Below are 16,633 nucleotides of genomic sequence, written 5' to 3'. Positions count from 1 at the left end.
TGGTGGGAATATTAACATTTCTTGGCGTGTTATTTCTCTCTTCCTCTCTATAAACAGGGTTGGGTTGTTAACCTTGTGGTGGGAATATTGACCTTTCTTGTTGTGTTCTTTCTGTCTTCCTCTCTATAAACAGGGTCGGGTTGTTAACCTTGTGGTGGGAATATTGACCTTTCTTGTTGTGTTCTTTCTGTCTTCCTCTCTATAAACAGGGTCGGGTTGTTAACCTGGTGGTGGGAATATTGACCTTTCTTGTTGTGTTATTTTTTTTTCTCTCTTCCTCTCTATAAACAGGGTCGGGTTGTTAACCTGGTGGTGGGAATATTGACCTTTCTTGTTGTGTTATTTCTGTCTTCCTCTCTATAAACAGTGTCGGGTTGTTAACCTGGTGGTGGGAATATTGACCTTTCTTGTTGTGTTATTTCTTTTTCTCTCTTCCTCTCCATAAACAGGGTCGGGTTGTTAACCTGGTGGTGGGAATATTGACCTTTCTTGTTGTGTTATTTCTTTTTCTCTCTTCCTCTCTATAAACAGGGTCGGGTTGTTAACCTGGTGGTGGGAATATTGACCTTTCTTGTTGTGTTCTTTCTCTCTTCCTCTCTATAAACAGGGTCGGGTTGTTAACCTGGTGGTGGGAATAATGACATTTCTTGTTGTGTTCTTTCTCTCTTCCTCTCTATAAAAAGGGTCGGGTTGTTAACCTGGTGGTGGGAATATTGACATTTCTTGGCGTGCTCTTTCTCTTTTCCTCTCTATAAACGGGGTCGGGTTGTTAACCTGGTGGTGGGAATAATGACATTTCTTGTTGTGCTCTTTCTCTCTTCCTCTCTATAAACGGGGTCGGGTTGTTAACCTGGTGGTGGGAATATTGACATTTCTTGGCGTGCTCTTTCTCTTTTCCTCTCTATAAACGGGGTCGGGTTGTTAACCTGGTGGTGGGAATATTAACATTTCTTGGCGTGTTCTTTCTCTCTTCCTCTCTATAAACGGGGTCGGGTTGTTAACCTGGTGGTGGGAATATTGACATTTATTGGCGTGTTCTTTCTCTCTTCCTCTCTATAAATGGGGTCGGGTTGTTAACCTGGTGGTGGGAATATTAACATTTCTTGGCGTGTTATTTCTCTCTTCCTCTCTATAAACGGGGTCGGGTTGTTAACCTGGTGGTGGGAATATTAACATTTCTTGGCGTGTTATTTCTCTCTTCCTCTCTATAAACGGGGTCGGGTTGTTAACCTGGTGGTGGGAATACTGACATTTCTTGTTGTGTTCTTTCTCTCTTCCTCTCTATAAACGGGGTCGAGTTGTTAACCTGGTGGTGGGAATATTAACATTTCTTGGCGTGTTATTTCTCTCTTCCTCTCTATAAACGGGGTCGGGTTGTTAACCTGGTGGTGGGAATATTAACATTTCTTGGCGTGTTCTTTCTCTCTTCCTCTCTATAAACGGGGTCGGGTTGTTAACCTGGTGGTGGGAATATTGACATTTCTTGGCGTGTTCTTTCTCTCTTCCTCTCTATAAACGGGGTCGGGTTGTTAACCTGGTGGTGGGAATATTAACATTTCTTGGCGTGTTATTTCTCTCTTCCTCTCTATAAACGGGGTCGGGTTGTTAACCTGGTGGTGGGAATACTGACATTTCTTTGCGTTCTTTCTCTCTTTCTCTCTTCCTCTCTATAAACGGGGTCGGGTTGTTAACCTGGTGGTGGGAATATTAACATTTCTTGGCGTGTTATTTCTCTCTTCCTCTCTATAAACAGGGTTGGGTTGTTAACCTTGTGGTGGGAATATTGACCTTTCTTGTTGTGTTCTTTCTGTCTTCCTCTCTATAAACAGGGTCGGGTTGTTAACCTTGTGGTGGGAATATTGACCTTTCTTGTTGTGTTATTTCTTTTTCTCTCTTCCTCTCCATAAACAGCGTCGGGTTGTTAACCTGGTGGTGGGAATACTGACATTTCTTTGTGTTCTTTCTCTCTTCCTCTATAAACAGGGTCGGGTTGTTAACCTTGTGGTGGGAATATTGACCTTTCTTGTTGTGTTCTTCCTCTCTTCCTCTCTATAAACGGGGTCGGGTTGTTAACCTGGTGGTGGGAATATTAACATTTCTTGGCGTGTTATTTCTCTCTTCCTCTCTATAAACGGGGTCGGGTTGTTAACCTGGTGGTGGGAATATTAACATTTCTTGGCGTGTTCTTTCTCTCTTCCTCTCTATAAACGGGGTCGGGTTGTTAACCTGGTGGTGGGAATATTGACATTTCTTGGCGTGTTCTTTCTCTCTTCCTCTCTATAAACGGGGTCGGGTTGTTAACCTGGTGGTGGGAATATTAACATTTCTTGGCGTGTTCTTTCTCTCTTCCTCTCTATAAACGGGGTCGGGTTGTTAACCTGGTGGTGGGAATATTAACATTTCTTGGCGTGTTATTTCTCTCTTCCTCTCTATAAACGGGGTCGGGTTGTTAACCTGGTGGTGGGAATACTGACATTTATTTGTGTTCTTTCTCTCTTCCTCTCTATAAACGGGGTCGGGTTGTTAACCTGGTGGTGGGAATATTAACATTTCTTGGCGTGTTATTTCTCTCTTCCTCTCTATAAACAGGGTTGGGTTGTTAACCTTGTGGTGGGAATATTGACCTTTCTTGTTGTTCTTTCTGTCTTCCTCTCTATAAACAGGGTCGGGTTGTTAACCTTGTGGTGGGAATATTGACCTTTCTTGTTGTGTTCTTTCTGTCTTCCTCTCTATAAACAGGGTCGGGTTGTTAACCTGGTGGTGGGAATATTGACCTTTCTTGTTGTGTTATTTTTTTTTCTCTCTTCCTCTCCATAAACAGGGTCGGGTTGTTAACCTGGTGGTGGGAATATTGACCTTTCTTGTTGTGTTATTTCTGTCTTCCTCTCTATAAACAGGGTCGGGTTGTTAACCTGGTGGTGGGAATATTGACCTTTCTTGTTGTGTTATTTCTTTTTCTCTCTTCCTCTCCATAAACAGGGTCGGATTGTTAACCTGGTGGTGGGAATACTGACATTTCTTTGTGTTCTTTCTCTCTTCCTCTATAAACAGGGTCGGGTTGTTAACCTGGTGGTGGGAATAATGACATTTCTTGTTGTGTTCTTTCTCTCTTCCTCTCTATAAAAAGGGTCGGGTTGTTAACCTGGTGGTGGGAATATTGACATTTCTTGGCGTGCTCTTTCTCTCTTCCTCTCTATAAACGGGGTCGGATTGTTAACCTGGTGGTGGGAATATTGACATTTCTTGGCGTGCTCTTTCTCTTTTCCTCTCTATAAACGGGGTCGGGTTGTTAACCTGGTGGTGGGAATATTAACATTTCTTGGCGTGTTCTTTCTCTCTTCCTCTCTATAAACGGGGTCGGGTTGTTAACCTGGTGGTGGGAATATTGACATTTATTGGCGTGTTCTTTCTCTCTTCCTCTCTATAAATGGGGTCGGGTTGTTAACCTGGTGGTGGGAATATTAACATTTCTTGGCGTGTTATTTCTCTCTTCCTCTCTATAAACGGGGTCGGGTTGTTAACCTGGTGGTGGGAATATTAACATTTCTTGGCGTGTTATTTCTCTCTTCCTCTCTATAAACGGGGTCGGGTTGTTAACCTGGTGGTGGGAATACTGACATTTCTTGTTGTGTTCTTTCTCTCTTCCTCTCTATAAACGGGGTCGAGTTGTTAACCTGGTGGTGGGAATATTAACATTTCTTGGCGTGTTATTTCTCTCTTCCTCTCTATAAACGGGGTCGGGTTGTTAACCTGGTGGTGGGAATATTAACATTTCTTGGCGTGTTCTTTCTCTCTTCCTCTCTATAAACGGGGTCGGGTTGTTAACCTGGTGGTGGGAATATTGACATTTCTTGGCGTGTTCTTTCTCTCTTCCTCTCTATAAACGGGGTCGGGTTGTTAACCTGGTGGTGGGAATATTAACATTTCTTGGCGTGTTATTTCTCTCTTCCTCTCTATAAACGGGGTCGGGTTGTTAACCTGGTGGTGGGAATACTGACATTTCTTTGCGTTCTTTCTCTCTTTCTCTCTTCCTCTCTATAAACGGGGTCGGGTTGTTAACCTGGTGGTGGGAATATTGACCTTTCTTGTTGTGTTATTTCTGTCTTCCTCTCTATAAACAGGGTCGGGTTGTTAACCTGGTGGTGGGAATATTGACCTTTCTTGTTGTGTTATTTTTTTTTCTCTCTTCCTCTCCATAAACAGGGTCGGGTTGTTAACCTGGTGGTGGGAATATTGACCTTTCTTGTTGTGTTATTTCTGTCTTCCTCTCTATAAACAGGGTCGGGTTGTTAACCTGGTGGTGGGAATATTGACCTTTCTTGTTGTGTTATTTCTTTTTCTCTCTTCCTCTCCATAAACAGGGTCGGATTGTTAACCTGGTGGTGGGAATACTGACATTTCTTTGTGTTCTTTCTCTCTTCCTCTCTATAAACGGGGTCGGGTTGTTAACCTGGTGGTGGGAATATTAACATTTCTTGGCGTGTTATTTCTCTCTTCCTCTCTATAAACAGGGTTGGGTTGTTAACCTTGTGGTGGGAATATTGACCTTTCTTGTTGTGTTCTTCCTCTCTTCCTCTCTATAAACGGGGTCGGGTTGTTAACCTGGTGGTGGGAATATTAACATTTCTTGGCGTGTTATTTCTCTCTTCCTCTCTATAAACGGGGTTGGGTTGTTAACCTGGTGGTGGGAATATTAACATTTCTTGGCGTGTTATTTCTCTCTTCCTCTCTATAAACGGGGTTGGGTTGTTAACCTGGTGGTGGGAATATTAACATTTCTTGGCGTGTTCTTTCTCTCTTCCTCTCGAAAAACGGGGTCGGGTTGTTAACCTGGTGGTGGGAATATTGACATTTCTTGGCGTGTTCTTTCTCTCTTCCTCTCTATAAACGGGGTCGGGTTGTTAACCTGGTGGTGGGAATATTAACATTTCTTGGCGTGTTCTTTCTCTCTTCCTCTCTATAAACGGGGTCGGGTTGTTAACCTGGTGGTGGGAATACTGACATTTCTTTGCGTTCTTTCTCTCTTCCTCTCTATAAACGGGGTCGGGTTGTTAACCTGGTGGTGGGAATATTAACATTTCTTGGCGTGTTATTTCTCTCTTCCTCTCTATAAACAGGGTTGGGTTGTTAACCTTGTGGTGGGAATATTGACCTTTCTTGTTGTGTTCTTTCTGTCTTCCTCTCTATAAACAGGGTCGGGTTGTTAACCTTGTGGTGGGAATATTGACCTTTCTTGTTGTGTTATTTCTTTTTCTCTCTTCCTCTCCATAAACAGCGTCGGGTTGTTAACCTGGTGGTGGGAATACTGACATTTCTTTGTGTTCTTTCTCTCTTCCTCTATAAACAGGGTCGGGTTGTTAACCTTGTGGTGGGAATATTGACCTTTCTTGTTGTGTTCTTCCTCTCTTCCTCTCTATAAACGGGGTCGGGTTGTTAACCTGGTGGTGGGAATATTAACATTTCTTGGCGTGTTATTTCTCTCTTCCTCTCTATAAACAGGGTCGGGTTGTTAACCTGGTGGTGGGAATATTAACATTTCTTGGCGTGTTCTTTCTCTCTTCCTCTCTATAAACGGGGTCGGGTTGTTAACCTGGTGGTGGGAATATTGACATTTCTTGGCGTGTTCTTTCTCTCTTCCTCTCTATAAACGGGGTCGGGTTGTTAAACTGGTGGTGGGAATATTAACATTTCTTGGCGTGTTCTTTCTCTCTTCCTCTCTATAAACGGGGTCGGGTTGTTAACCTGGTGGTGGGAATACTGACATTTATTTGTGTTCTTTCTCTCTTCCTCTCTATAAACGGGGTCGGGTTGTTAACCTGGTGGTGGGAATATTAACATTTCTTGGCGTGTTATTTCTCTCTTCCTCTCTATAAACAGGGTTGGGTTGTTAACCTTGTGGTGGGAATATTGACCTTTCTTGTTGTTCTTTCTGTCTTCCTCTCTATAAACAGGGTCGGGTTGTTAACCTTGTGGTGGGAATATTGACCTTTCTTGTTGTGTTCTTTCTGTCTTCCTCTCTATAAACAGGGTCGGGTTGTTAACCTGGTGGTGGGAATATTGACCTTTCTTGTTGTGTTATTTTTTTTTTCTCTCTTCCTCTCCATAAACAGGGTCGGGTTGTTAACCTGGTGGTGGGAATATTGACCTTTCTTGTTGTGTTATTTCTGTCTTCCTCTCTATAAACAGGGTCGGGTTGTTAACCTGGTGGTGGGAATATTGACCTTTCTTGTTGTGTTATTTCTTTTTCTCTCTTCCTCTCCATAAACAGGGTCGGGTTGTTAACCTGGTGGTGGGAATACTGACATTTCTTTGTGTTCTTTCTCTCTTCCTCTATAAACAGGGTCGGGTTGTTAACCTTGTGGTGGGAATATTGACCTTTCTTGTTGTGTTCTTCCTCTCTTCCTCTCTATAAACGGGGTCGGGTTGTTAACCTGGTGGTGGGAATATTAACATTTCTTGGCGTGTTATTTCTCTCTTCCTCTCTATAAACGGGGTTGGGTTGTTAACCTGGTGGTGGGAATATTAACATTTCTTGGCGTGTTCTTTCTCTATTCCTCTCGAAAAACGGGGTCGGGTTGTTAACCTGGTGGTGGGAATATTGACATTTCTTGGCGTGTTCTTTCTCTCTTCCTCTCTATAAACGGGGTCGGGTTGTTAACCTGGTGGTGGGAATATTAACATTTCTTGGCGTGTTCTTTCTCTCTTCCTCTCTATAAACGGGGTCGGGTTGTTAACCTGGTGGTGGGAATATTAACATTTATTGGCGTGTTATTTCTCTCTTCCTCTCTATAAACGGGGTCGGGTTGTTAACCTGGTGGTGGGAAAACTGACATTTCTTTGTGTTCTTTCTCTCTTCCTCTCTATAAACAGGGTTGGGTTGTTAACCTTGTGGTGGGAATATTGACCTTTCTTGTTGTGTTCTTTCTGTCTTCCTCTCTATAAACAGGGTCGGGTTGTTAACCTTGTGGTGGGAATATTGACCTTTCTTGTTGTGTTCTTTCTGTCTTCCTCTCTATAAACAGGGTCGGGTTGTTAACCTGGTGGTGGGAATATTGACCTTTCTTGTTGTGTTATTTTTTTTTCTCTCTTCCTCTCCATAAACAGGGTCGGGTTGTTAACCTGGTGGTGGGAATATTGACCTTTCTTGTTGTGTTATTTTTTTTTTTTCTCTTCCTCTCCATAAACAGGGTCGGGTTGTTAACCTGGTGGTGGGAATATTGACCTTTCTTGTTGTGTTATTTCTGTCTTCCTCTCTATAAACAGTGTCGGGTTGTTAACCTGGTGGTGGGAATATTGACCTTTCTTGTTGTGTTATTTCTTTTTCTCTCTTCCTCTCTATAAACAGGGTCGGGTTGTTAACCTGGTGGTGGGAATATTGACCTTTCTTGTTGTGTTATTTCTTTTTCTCTCTTCCTCTCTATAAACAGGGTCGGGTTGTTAACCTGGTGGTGGGAATATTGACCTTTCTTGTTGTGTTATTTCTTTTTCTCTCTTCCTCTCCATAAACAGCGTCGGGTTGTTATCCTGGTGGTGGGAATACTGACATTTATTTGTGTTCTTTCTCTCTTCCTCTATAAACAGGGTCGGGTTGTTAACCTTGTGGTGGGAATATTGACCTTTCTTGTTGTGTTCTTTCTGTCTTCCTCTCTATAAACAGGGTCGGGTTGTTAACCTGGTGGTGGGAATATTGACCTTTCTTGTTGTGTTATTTTTTTTTCTCTCTTCCTCTCTATAAACAGGGTCGGGTTGTTAACCTGGTGGTGGGAATACTGACATTTCTTTGCGTTCTTTCTCTCTTCCTCTCTATAAACGGGGTCGGGTTGTTAACCTGGTGGTGGGAATATTAACATTTCTTGGCGTGTTATTTCTCTCTTCCTCTCTATAAACAGGGTTGGGTTGTTAACCTTGTGGTGGGAATATTGACCTTTCTTGTTGTGTTCTTTCTGTCTTCCTCTCTATAAACAGGGTCGGGTTGTTAACCTTGTGGTGGGAATATTGACCTTTCTTGTTGTGTTATTTCTTTTTCTCTCTTCCTCTCCATAAACAGCGTCGGGTTGTTAACCTGGTGGTGGGAATACTGACATTTCTTTGTGTTCTTTCTCTCTTCCTCTCTATAAACGGGGTCGGGTTGTTAACCTGGTGGTGGGAATATTAACATTTCTTGGCGTGTTATTTCTCTCTTCCTCTCTATAAACAGGGTTGGGTTGTTAACCTTGTGGTGGGAATATTGACCTTTCTTGTTGTGTTCTTTCTGTCTTCCTCTCTATAAACAGGGTCGGGTTGTTAACCTTGTGGTGGGAATATTGACCTTTCTTGTTGTGTTATTTCTTTTTCTCTCTTCCTCTCCATAAACAGCGTCGGGTTGTTAACCTGGTGGTGGGAATACTGACATTTCTTTGTGTTCTTTCTCTCTTCCTCTATAAACAGGGTCGGGTTGTTAACCTTGTGGTGGGAATATTGACCTTTCTTGTTGTGTTCTTCCTCTCTTCCTCTCTATAAACGGGGTCGGGTTGTTAACCTGGTGGTGGGAATATTAACATTTCTTGGCGTGTTATTTCTCTCTTCCTCTCTATAAACAGGGTCGGGTTGTTAACCTGGTGGTGGGAATATTAACATTTCTTGGCGTGTTCTTTCTCTCTTCCTCTCTATAAACGGGGTCGGGTTGTTAACCTGGTGGTGGGAATATTGACATTTCTTGGCGTGTTCTTTCTCTCTTCCTCTCTATAAACGGGGTCGGGTTGTTAAACTGGTGGTGGGAATATTAACATTTCTTGGCGTGTTCTTTCTCTCTTCCTCTCTATAAACGGGGTCGGGTTGTTAACCTGGTGGTGGGAATACTGACATTTATTTGTGTTCTTTCTCTCTTCCTCTCTATAAACGGGGTCGGGTTGTTAACCTGGTGGTGGGAATATTAACATTTCTTGGCGTGTTGTTTCTCTCTTCCTCTCTATAAACAGGGTTGGGTTGTTAACCTTGTGGTGGGAATATTGACCTTTCTTGTTGTTCTTTCTGTCTTCCTCTCTATAAACAGGGTCGGGTTGTTAACCTTGTGGTGGGAATATTGACCTTTCTTGTTGTGTTCTTTCTGTCTTCCTCTCTATAAACAGGGTCGGGTTGTTAACCTGGTGGTGGGAATATTGACCTTTCTTGTTGTGTTATTTTTTTTTTCTCTCTTCCTCTCCATAAACAGGGTCGGGTTGTTAACCTGGTGGTGGGAATATTGACCTTTCTTGTTGTGTTATTTCTGTCTTCCTCTCTATAAACAGGGTCGGGTTGTTAACCTGGTGGTGGGAATATTGACCTTTCTTGTTGTGTTATTTCTTTTTCTCTCTTCCTCTCTATAAACAGGGTCGGGTTGTTAACCTGGTGGTGGGAATACTGACATTTCTTTGTGTTCTTTCTCTCTTCCTCTATAAACAGGGTCGGGTTGTTAACCTTGTGGTGGGAATATTGACCTTTCTTGTTGTGTTCTTCCTCTCTTCCTCTCTATAAACGGGGTCGGGTTGTTAACCTGGTGGTGGGAATATTAACATTTCTTGGCGTGTTATTTCTCTCTTCCTCTCGAAAAACGGGGTCGGGTTGTTAACCTGGTGGTGGGAATATTGACATTTCTTGGCGTGTTCTTTCTCTCTTCCTCTCTATAAACGGGGTCGGGTTGTTAACCTGGTGGTGGGAATATTAACATTTCTTGGCGTGTTCTTTCTCTCTTCCTCTCTATCAACGGGGTCGGGTTGTTAACCTGGTGGTGGGAATATTAACATTTATTGGCGTGTTATTTCTCTCTTCCTCTCTATAAACGGGGTCGGGTTGTTAACCTGGTGGTGGGAATACTGACATTTCTTTGTGTTCTTTCTCTCTTCCTCTCTATAAACAGGGTCGGGTTGTTAACCTGGTGGTGGGAATATTAACATTTCTTGGCGTGTTATTTCTCTCTTCCTCTCTATAAACAGGGTTGGGTTGTTAACCTTGTGGTGGGAATATTGACCTTTCTTGTTGTGTTCTTTCTGTCTTCCTCTCTATAAACAGGGTCGGGTTGTTAACCTTGTGGTGGGAATATTGACCTTTCTTGTTGTGTTCTTTCTGTCTTCCTCTCTATAAACAGGGTCGGGTTGTTAACCTGGTGGTGGGAATATTGACCTTTCTTGTTGTGTTATTTTTTTTTTCTCTCTTCCTCTCCATAAACAGGGTCGGGTTGTTAACCTGGTGGTGGGAATATTGACCTTTCTTGTTGTGTTATTTTTTTTTTTTCTCTTCCTCTCCATAAACAGGGTCGGGTTGTTAACCTGGTGGTGGGAATATTGACCTTTCTTGTTGTGTTATTTCTGTCTTCCTCTCTATAAACAGTGTCGGGTTGTTAACCTGGTGGTGGGAATATTGACCTTTCTTGTTGTGTTATTTCTTTTTCTCTCTTCCTCTCTATAAACAGGGTCGGGTTGTTAACCTGGTGGTGGGAATATTGACCTTTCTTGTTGTGTTATTTCTTTTTCTCTCTTCCTCTCTATAAACAGGGTCGGGTTGTTAACCTGGTGGTGGGAATATTGACCTTTCTTGTTGTGTTATTTCTTTTTCTCTCTTCCTCTCCATAAACAGCGTCGGGTTGTTATCCTGGTGGTGGGAATACTGACATTTATTTGTGTTCTTTCTCTCTTCCTCTATAAACAGGGTCGGGTTGTTAACCTTGTGGTGGGAATATTGACCTTTCTTGTTGTGTTCTTTCTGTCTTCCTCTCTATAAACAGGGTCGGGTTGTTAACCTGGTGGTGGGAATATTGACCTTTCTTGTTGTGTTATTTTTTTTTCTCTCTTCCTCTCTATAAACAGGGTCGGGTTGTTAACCTGGTGGTGGGAATATTGACCTTTCTTGTTGTGTTATTTCTGTCTTCCTCTCTATAAACAGTGTCGGGTTGTTAACCTTGTGGTGGGAATATTGACCTTTCTTGTTGTGTTCTTTCTGTCTTCCTCTCTATAAACAGGGTCGGGTTGTTAACCTGGTGGTGGGAATATTGACCTTTCTTGTTGTGTTATTTCTTTTTCTCTCTTCCTCTCTATAAACAGGGTCGGGTTGTTAACCTGGTGGTGGGAATATTGACCTTTCTTGTTGTGTTATTTCTTTTTCTCTCTTCCTCTCAAAAAAACGGGGTCGGGTTGTTAACCTGGTGGTGGGAATATTGACCTTTCTTGTTGTGTTCTTTCTGTCTTCCTCTCCATAAACAGCGTCGGGTTGTTATCCTGGTGGTGGGAATACTGACATTTATTTGTGTTGTTTCTCTCTTCCTCTATAAACAGTGTCGGGTTGTTAACCTTGTGGTGGGAATATTGACCTTTCTTGTTGTGTTCTTTCTGTCTTCCTCTCTATAAACAGGGTCGGGTTGTTGACCTGGTGGTGGGAATATTGACCTTTCTTGTTGTTATTTTTTTTTCTCTCTTCCTCTCCATAAACAGGGTCGGGTTGTTAACCTGGTGGTGGGAATATTGACCTTTCTTGTTGTGTTATTTCTTTTTCTCTCTTCCTCTCCATAAACAGCGTCGGGTTGTTAACCTGGTGGTGGGAATACTGACATTTCTTTGTGTTCTTTCTCTCTTCCTCTATAAACAGGGTCAGGTTGTTAACCTGGTGGTGGGAATATTAACATTTCTTGGCGTGTTATTTCTCTCTTCCTCTCTATAAACAGGGTCGGGTTGTTAACCTTGTGGTGGGAATATTGACCTCTCTTGTTGTGTTATTTCTTTTTCTCTCTTCCTCTCTATAAACGGGGTCGGGTTGTTAACCTGGTGGTGGGAATATTAACATTTCTTGGCGTGTTCTTTCTCTCTTCCTCTCTATAAACAGGGTCGGGTTGTTAACCTTGTGGTGGGAATATTGACCTTTCTTGTTGTGTTCTTTCTGTCTTCCTCTCTATAAACAGGGTCGGGTTGTTAACCTGGTGGTGGGAATATTGACCTTTCTTGTTGTGTTCTTCCTCTCTTCCTCTCTTCCTCTCTATAAACGGGGTCGGGTTGTTAACCTGGTGGTGGGAATATTGACCTTTCTTGTTGTGTTATTTCTTTTTCTCTCTTCCTCTCTATAAACAGGGTCGGGTTGTTAACCTTGTGGTGGGAATATTGACCTTTCTTGTTGTGTTATTTCTTTTTCTCTCTTCCTCTCCATAAACAGCGTCGGGTTGTTAACCTGGTGGTGGGAATATTGACCTTTCTTGTTGTGTTCTTCCTCTCTTCCTCTCTTCCTCTCTATAAACGGGGTCGGGTTGTTAACCTGGTGGTGGGAATATTGACCTTTCTTGTTGTGTTATTTCTTTTTCTCTCTTCCTCTCTATAAACAGGGTCGGGTTGTTAACCTTGTGGTGGGAATATTGACCTTTCTTGTTGTGTTATTTCTTTTTCTCTCTTCTTCTCCATAAACAGGGTCGGGTTGTTAACCTTGTGGTGGGAATACTGACATTTCTCGTTGTGTTCTTTCTTTCTTCCTCTCTATAAACGGGGTCGGGTTGTTAACCTTGTGGTGGGAATATTGACCTTTCTCGTTGTGTTATTTCTCTTTCTCTCCATAAACAGGGTCGGATTGTTAACCTTGTGGTGGGAATATTGACCTTTCTCGTTGTGTTCTTTCTGTCTTTCTCTCCATAAACAGGGTCGGATTGTTAACCTTGTGGTGGGAATATTGACCTTTCTCGTTGTGTTATTTCTCTCTTCCTCTCTTCCTCTCTTCCTCTCTATAAACGGGGTCGGATTGTTAACCTTGTGGTGGTAATATTGACCTTTCTCGTTGTGTTCTTTCTGTCTTCCTCTCTATAAACGGGGTCGGATTGTTAACCTTGTGGTGGTAATATTGACCTTTCTCGTTGTGTTCTTTCTGTCTTCCTCTCTATAAACGGGGTCGGATTGTTAACCTTGTGGTGGGAATATTGACCTTTCTCGTTGTGTTATTTCTCTCTTCCTCTCTTCCTCTCTTCCTCTCTATAAACGGGGTCGGATTGTTAACCTTGTGGTGGGAATATTGACCTTTCTCGTTGTGTTATTTCTCTCTTCCTCTCTTCCTCTCTATAAACGGGGTCGGATTGTTAACCTTGTGGTGGGAATACTGACCTTTCTTGTTGTGTTCTTTCTCTCTTCCTCTCTATAAACGGGGTCGGATTGTTAACCTTGTGGTGGGAATATTGACCTTTCTTGTGTTATTTCTTTTTCTCTCTTCCTCTCCATTAACAGGGTCGGGTTGTTAACCTTGTGGTGGGAATACTGACATTTCTCGTTGTGTTATTTCTCTCTTCCTCTCTATAAACAGGGTCGGGTTGTTAACCTTGTGGTGGGAATATTGACCTTTCTTGTTGTGTTCTTTCTCTCTTCCTCTCTATAAACGGGGTCGGATTGTTAACCTTGTGGTGGGAATATTGACCTTTCTCGTTGTGTTATTTCTCTCTTCCTCTCTATAAACGGGGTCGGATTGTTAACCTTGTGGTGGGAATATTGACCTTTGTCGTTGTGTTATTTCTCTCTTCCTCTCTATAAACGGGGTCGGGTTGTTAACCTTGTGGTTGGAATATTGACCTTTCTTGTTGTGTTATTTCTTTTTCTCTCTTCCTCTCTATAAACAAGGTCGGGTTGTTAACCTTGTGGTGGGAATACTGACCTTTCTCGTTGTGTTATTTCTCTCTTCCTCTCTATAAACAGGGTCGGGTTGTTAACCTGGTGGTGGGAATACTGACATTTCTTGTTGTGTTCTTTCTTTCTTCCTCCATAAACAGGGTCGGATTGTTAACCTTGTGGTGGGAATATTGACCTTTCTCGTTGTGTTCTTTCTCTCTTCCTCTCTATAAACGGGGTCGGGTTGTTAACCTGGTGGTGGGAATACTGACATTTCTTGTGTTCTTTCTTTCTTCCTCCATAAACAGGGTCGGATTGTTAACCTTGTGGTGGGAATATTGACCTTTCTTGTGGTTGTCGTAAGTACTTTCCAAGTTGATATTTTATTTTTCATTTACTTTTCTTTACCCTTTTACGTTTGTTTTTCTGATGTGTAATGTTGTGGAGTGGAACCTCGATGTAATAATGACATTTGTATATTCTCCATACCTGTACATTATTTCCATTGTGACCATGTTCCCGCCCACCTGTACAGATTACCGTTATAATGTCTTTTGTGGCACCGTTTGGAAGCAAGAAAGTCAACTCGATGAATATTTACTTCGCCATCTGCATTGTCTTAAATTGCGTTCCACTCGCCGTGTTGGTAAGGCATGTTTTGACAATGAGCCATGTTTCAATTTTTAACATTGAGCGGTTTCGGAGATGTAGAGGTGTGACGTTTTTTCCAAGATGGTGTCCGCACCACGTGATCTATGACGTCACAATTATGGATAAAAACCGGGCCAGCATTGCTGAGAAAATGAATTTTTCAAATGCAGACAAAAAATCTCTGGAGTTGAGCTCTTTGTCTATATTAACCATGAGGACAGTGTCACGTGTTTTAGTAAATAGGGCTGACAGCATGGCCTAAAGGTACGCACACTCACCTGTAAGCTGTCTAGCCTGGGTTTGAATCCCGACCCATCTATTATAAACTGTGATCCTGGTGTTTAACAGGCAGGGTGATTCATCACTACGTGTGCCGCCCCTCGGATGGACGTTAAACTGGGAGGCCCGGCTGTCAACATTAGTTTGGCAGATGTTAAACGTCCCACGGTGTCCTTCTTGAAGAGTCGACGAGCTTTCGCTCGCACTGAACAAATTCCAAATTCCTGCCCTAACCAGCAGAGGGCATTGCATCAGCGGCACCGTGCCCTCGGCCAGCATGCTACCCCACAACCTTGTGCTGCAAGCATAAGAAGACAAACAAATGAGGAAACATTTCTACTCTTGTGTGGATTTGTTTCTAAATGGGAAAGCACCCCACGGCTTGGACACTGATGGAATGTTCATTGCGCTCTATTTTCCAGATGGTGTGGTATCGAAGAGGGAACGTTGAACAGCGGTACAGGTGGTTAATGTTGTACATCGCTTTCTCGGTCACTTTACTCTGTGTCTGTGCTTTACTCTTCTTTTTCAATGTCAAAACCTAGAAATCTAAACCTAGGACTGACGATCATTGCACTGACTTGCACCAAAGGCCTGGGAAAATGTTAAGTTTTTGAAGAATGTGAAAAAGGTCACTTCTATGTAAACACACCTAATGGATACCAAGCGTTGTATAATGACACATTCTCCTACATGGCTGCTGTGCAAAACATTCATGAGACAGTTTGTATAAAAAAATATTCAAATTTATTTCGTATCACTTATTTTTGAGGTTTTTTTTGGGGGGGGAGGGGAATAAACACGAGATTGAAGTGCTATTTGTGTAGATTAAGAATGTTAACAACATAAGTAGATCTTGCCATTACATGTGCTGAGCAATCCTTGCCAGACTGAAGTGGAAAGAAGAACTCGGATCCTCCACACCCTGTGAATCGCAATTGAGGGGAGCTATGCTTCTCGTCATTTATTTGCTGTGCTGCACCTTATCTCTTTTGTGGTGTTTTTTGTTGAAATTCTGCAGTTTGATGTGGATATTTACATCATTAAATGTGCCTAATTCTTTCAGACTTTGGTGTTTGATTTGTTCAACATTTAAATGAACAGAACAGTGTTTGGCTGTCTGTATGTATGTATGCATGTATGTATGTCCCTCATAAATGTACACCAATTAGAGCTGAGGATCTGGGCACAAGACAGGGGTGATATGATGTGATTACATCTGATGTCATTACGGCTTACAACGGTTTACTCCACACACCACCATTTTGATTTATATGCGGTTCAGGCCAAACATATCGAACCTGTCATATATCACAATCGCCATGCTCAACCTTTACGTTTTTCATTCAGTGTAAAACGCAAACAAACTGACTTAAAATGACCATCAAATATCGATAATATAAGCGTTACGGGTCTCCCAATAACACAGTACGTATATGCCTCATGGATTCATGACTCGCCTTCAGACTGCTTCGGACAAATTCTCCCAAGTTTCTTAATACAGAGTATCGTTTTTGTAATAATAATAATAATAATAATAATAATAGCGTTATTAATAATAATACAGTAAATATAATCGTAACTGCAATCCCTTTGTCGTGACTGCAAAGTTACTGAATTGAAGCGGTGTATGGTTGGTTCATTGTTGACTCGAATCACAGAATAAACCAGTGTCTCGATGCAATCTCTTCAATTCCATGGTGATAGACAGCTTAGAGACTGGGAGTACTTCAAAAATAAATTAATACATACATTATTTGCTGACTGCTATCCCCACCCAGATCATACTTTCCTCTTCAACTAAAGTCCCAAACAAGCCTGGTTATGCCGCTGTTAGACTTTCGGTCTTGTTTTTTCCGAAAGCCTTTTTCTTTTCTTTTTTTTTGCCCCGAAAGTTTCAATATACAGACTTGGCATTTAATGTGGAATATTTTTTTTTTCTTGAAGGGTTTACTTTCTTAACTCAGTATATCAATCTGGTGAATTTATTTTACACTTTGGTGATTTATTTGTTGAAAGAACCATGTCACTGATTGTCTGTCGCAGCAAGAAGTCAACAACAGGATTATATCACAGGTGGCGTGGCAAAATGTACGGACAGGTGCATTTGACGATTGGCTTCACAG

General features: G+C 42.1%; 1 protein-coding gene across 6 annotated transcripts in view; it reads left to right on the top strand.

The window, feature by feature from the left end:
- TMEM243 (transmembrane protein 243) overlaps nt 1–15,574 on the top strand; it is a 39,466-nt gene extending 23,892 nt beyond the window's left edge. For all 6 annotated transcript variants that reach the window (XM_078770186.1, XM_078770187.1, XM_078770183.1 and 3 more), the window contains 3 exons: nt 13,886–13,936; nt 14,113–14,223; nt 14,930–15,574. In XM_078770186.1, coding sequence (XP_078626312.1) covers nt 13,886–13,936; nt 14,113–14,223; nt 14,930–15,052 — 285 coding nt within the window. In that variant the 3' untranslated portion in view covers nt 15,053–15,574. The remainder of the gene's footprint in view (nt 1–13,885; nt 13,937–14,112; nt 14,224–14,929) is intronic.
- The last annotated feature ends 1,059 nt before the right edge of the window (nt 15,575–16,633 follow it).

This window comes from Myxine glutinosa, chromosome 1 (genome assembly GCF_964187855.1).
Source record: "Myxine glutinosa chromosome 1, kmMyxGlut1.1, whole genome shotgun sequence".
Classification (NCBI taxonomy): Eukaryota; Metazoa; Chordata; class Myxini; order Myxiniformes; family Myxinidae; genus Myxine; species Myxine glutinosa.
The sequence above is the reverse complement of the archived record's forward strand: the minus strand, read 5'-3'. Positions and strand labels throughout refer to the sequence as shown.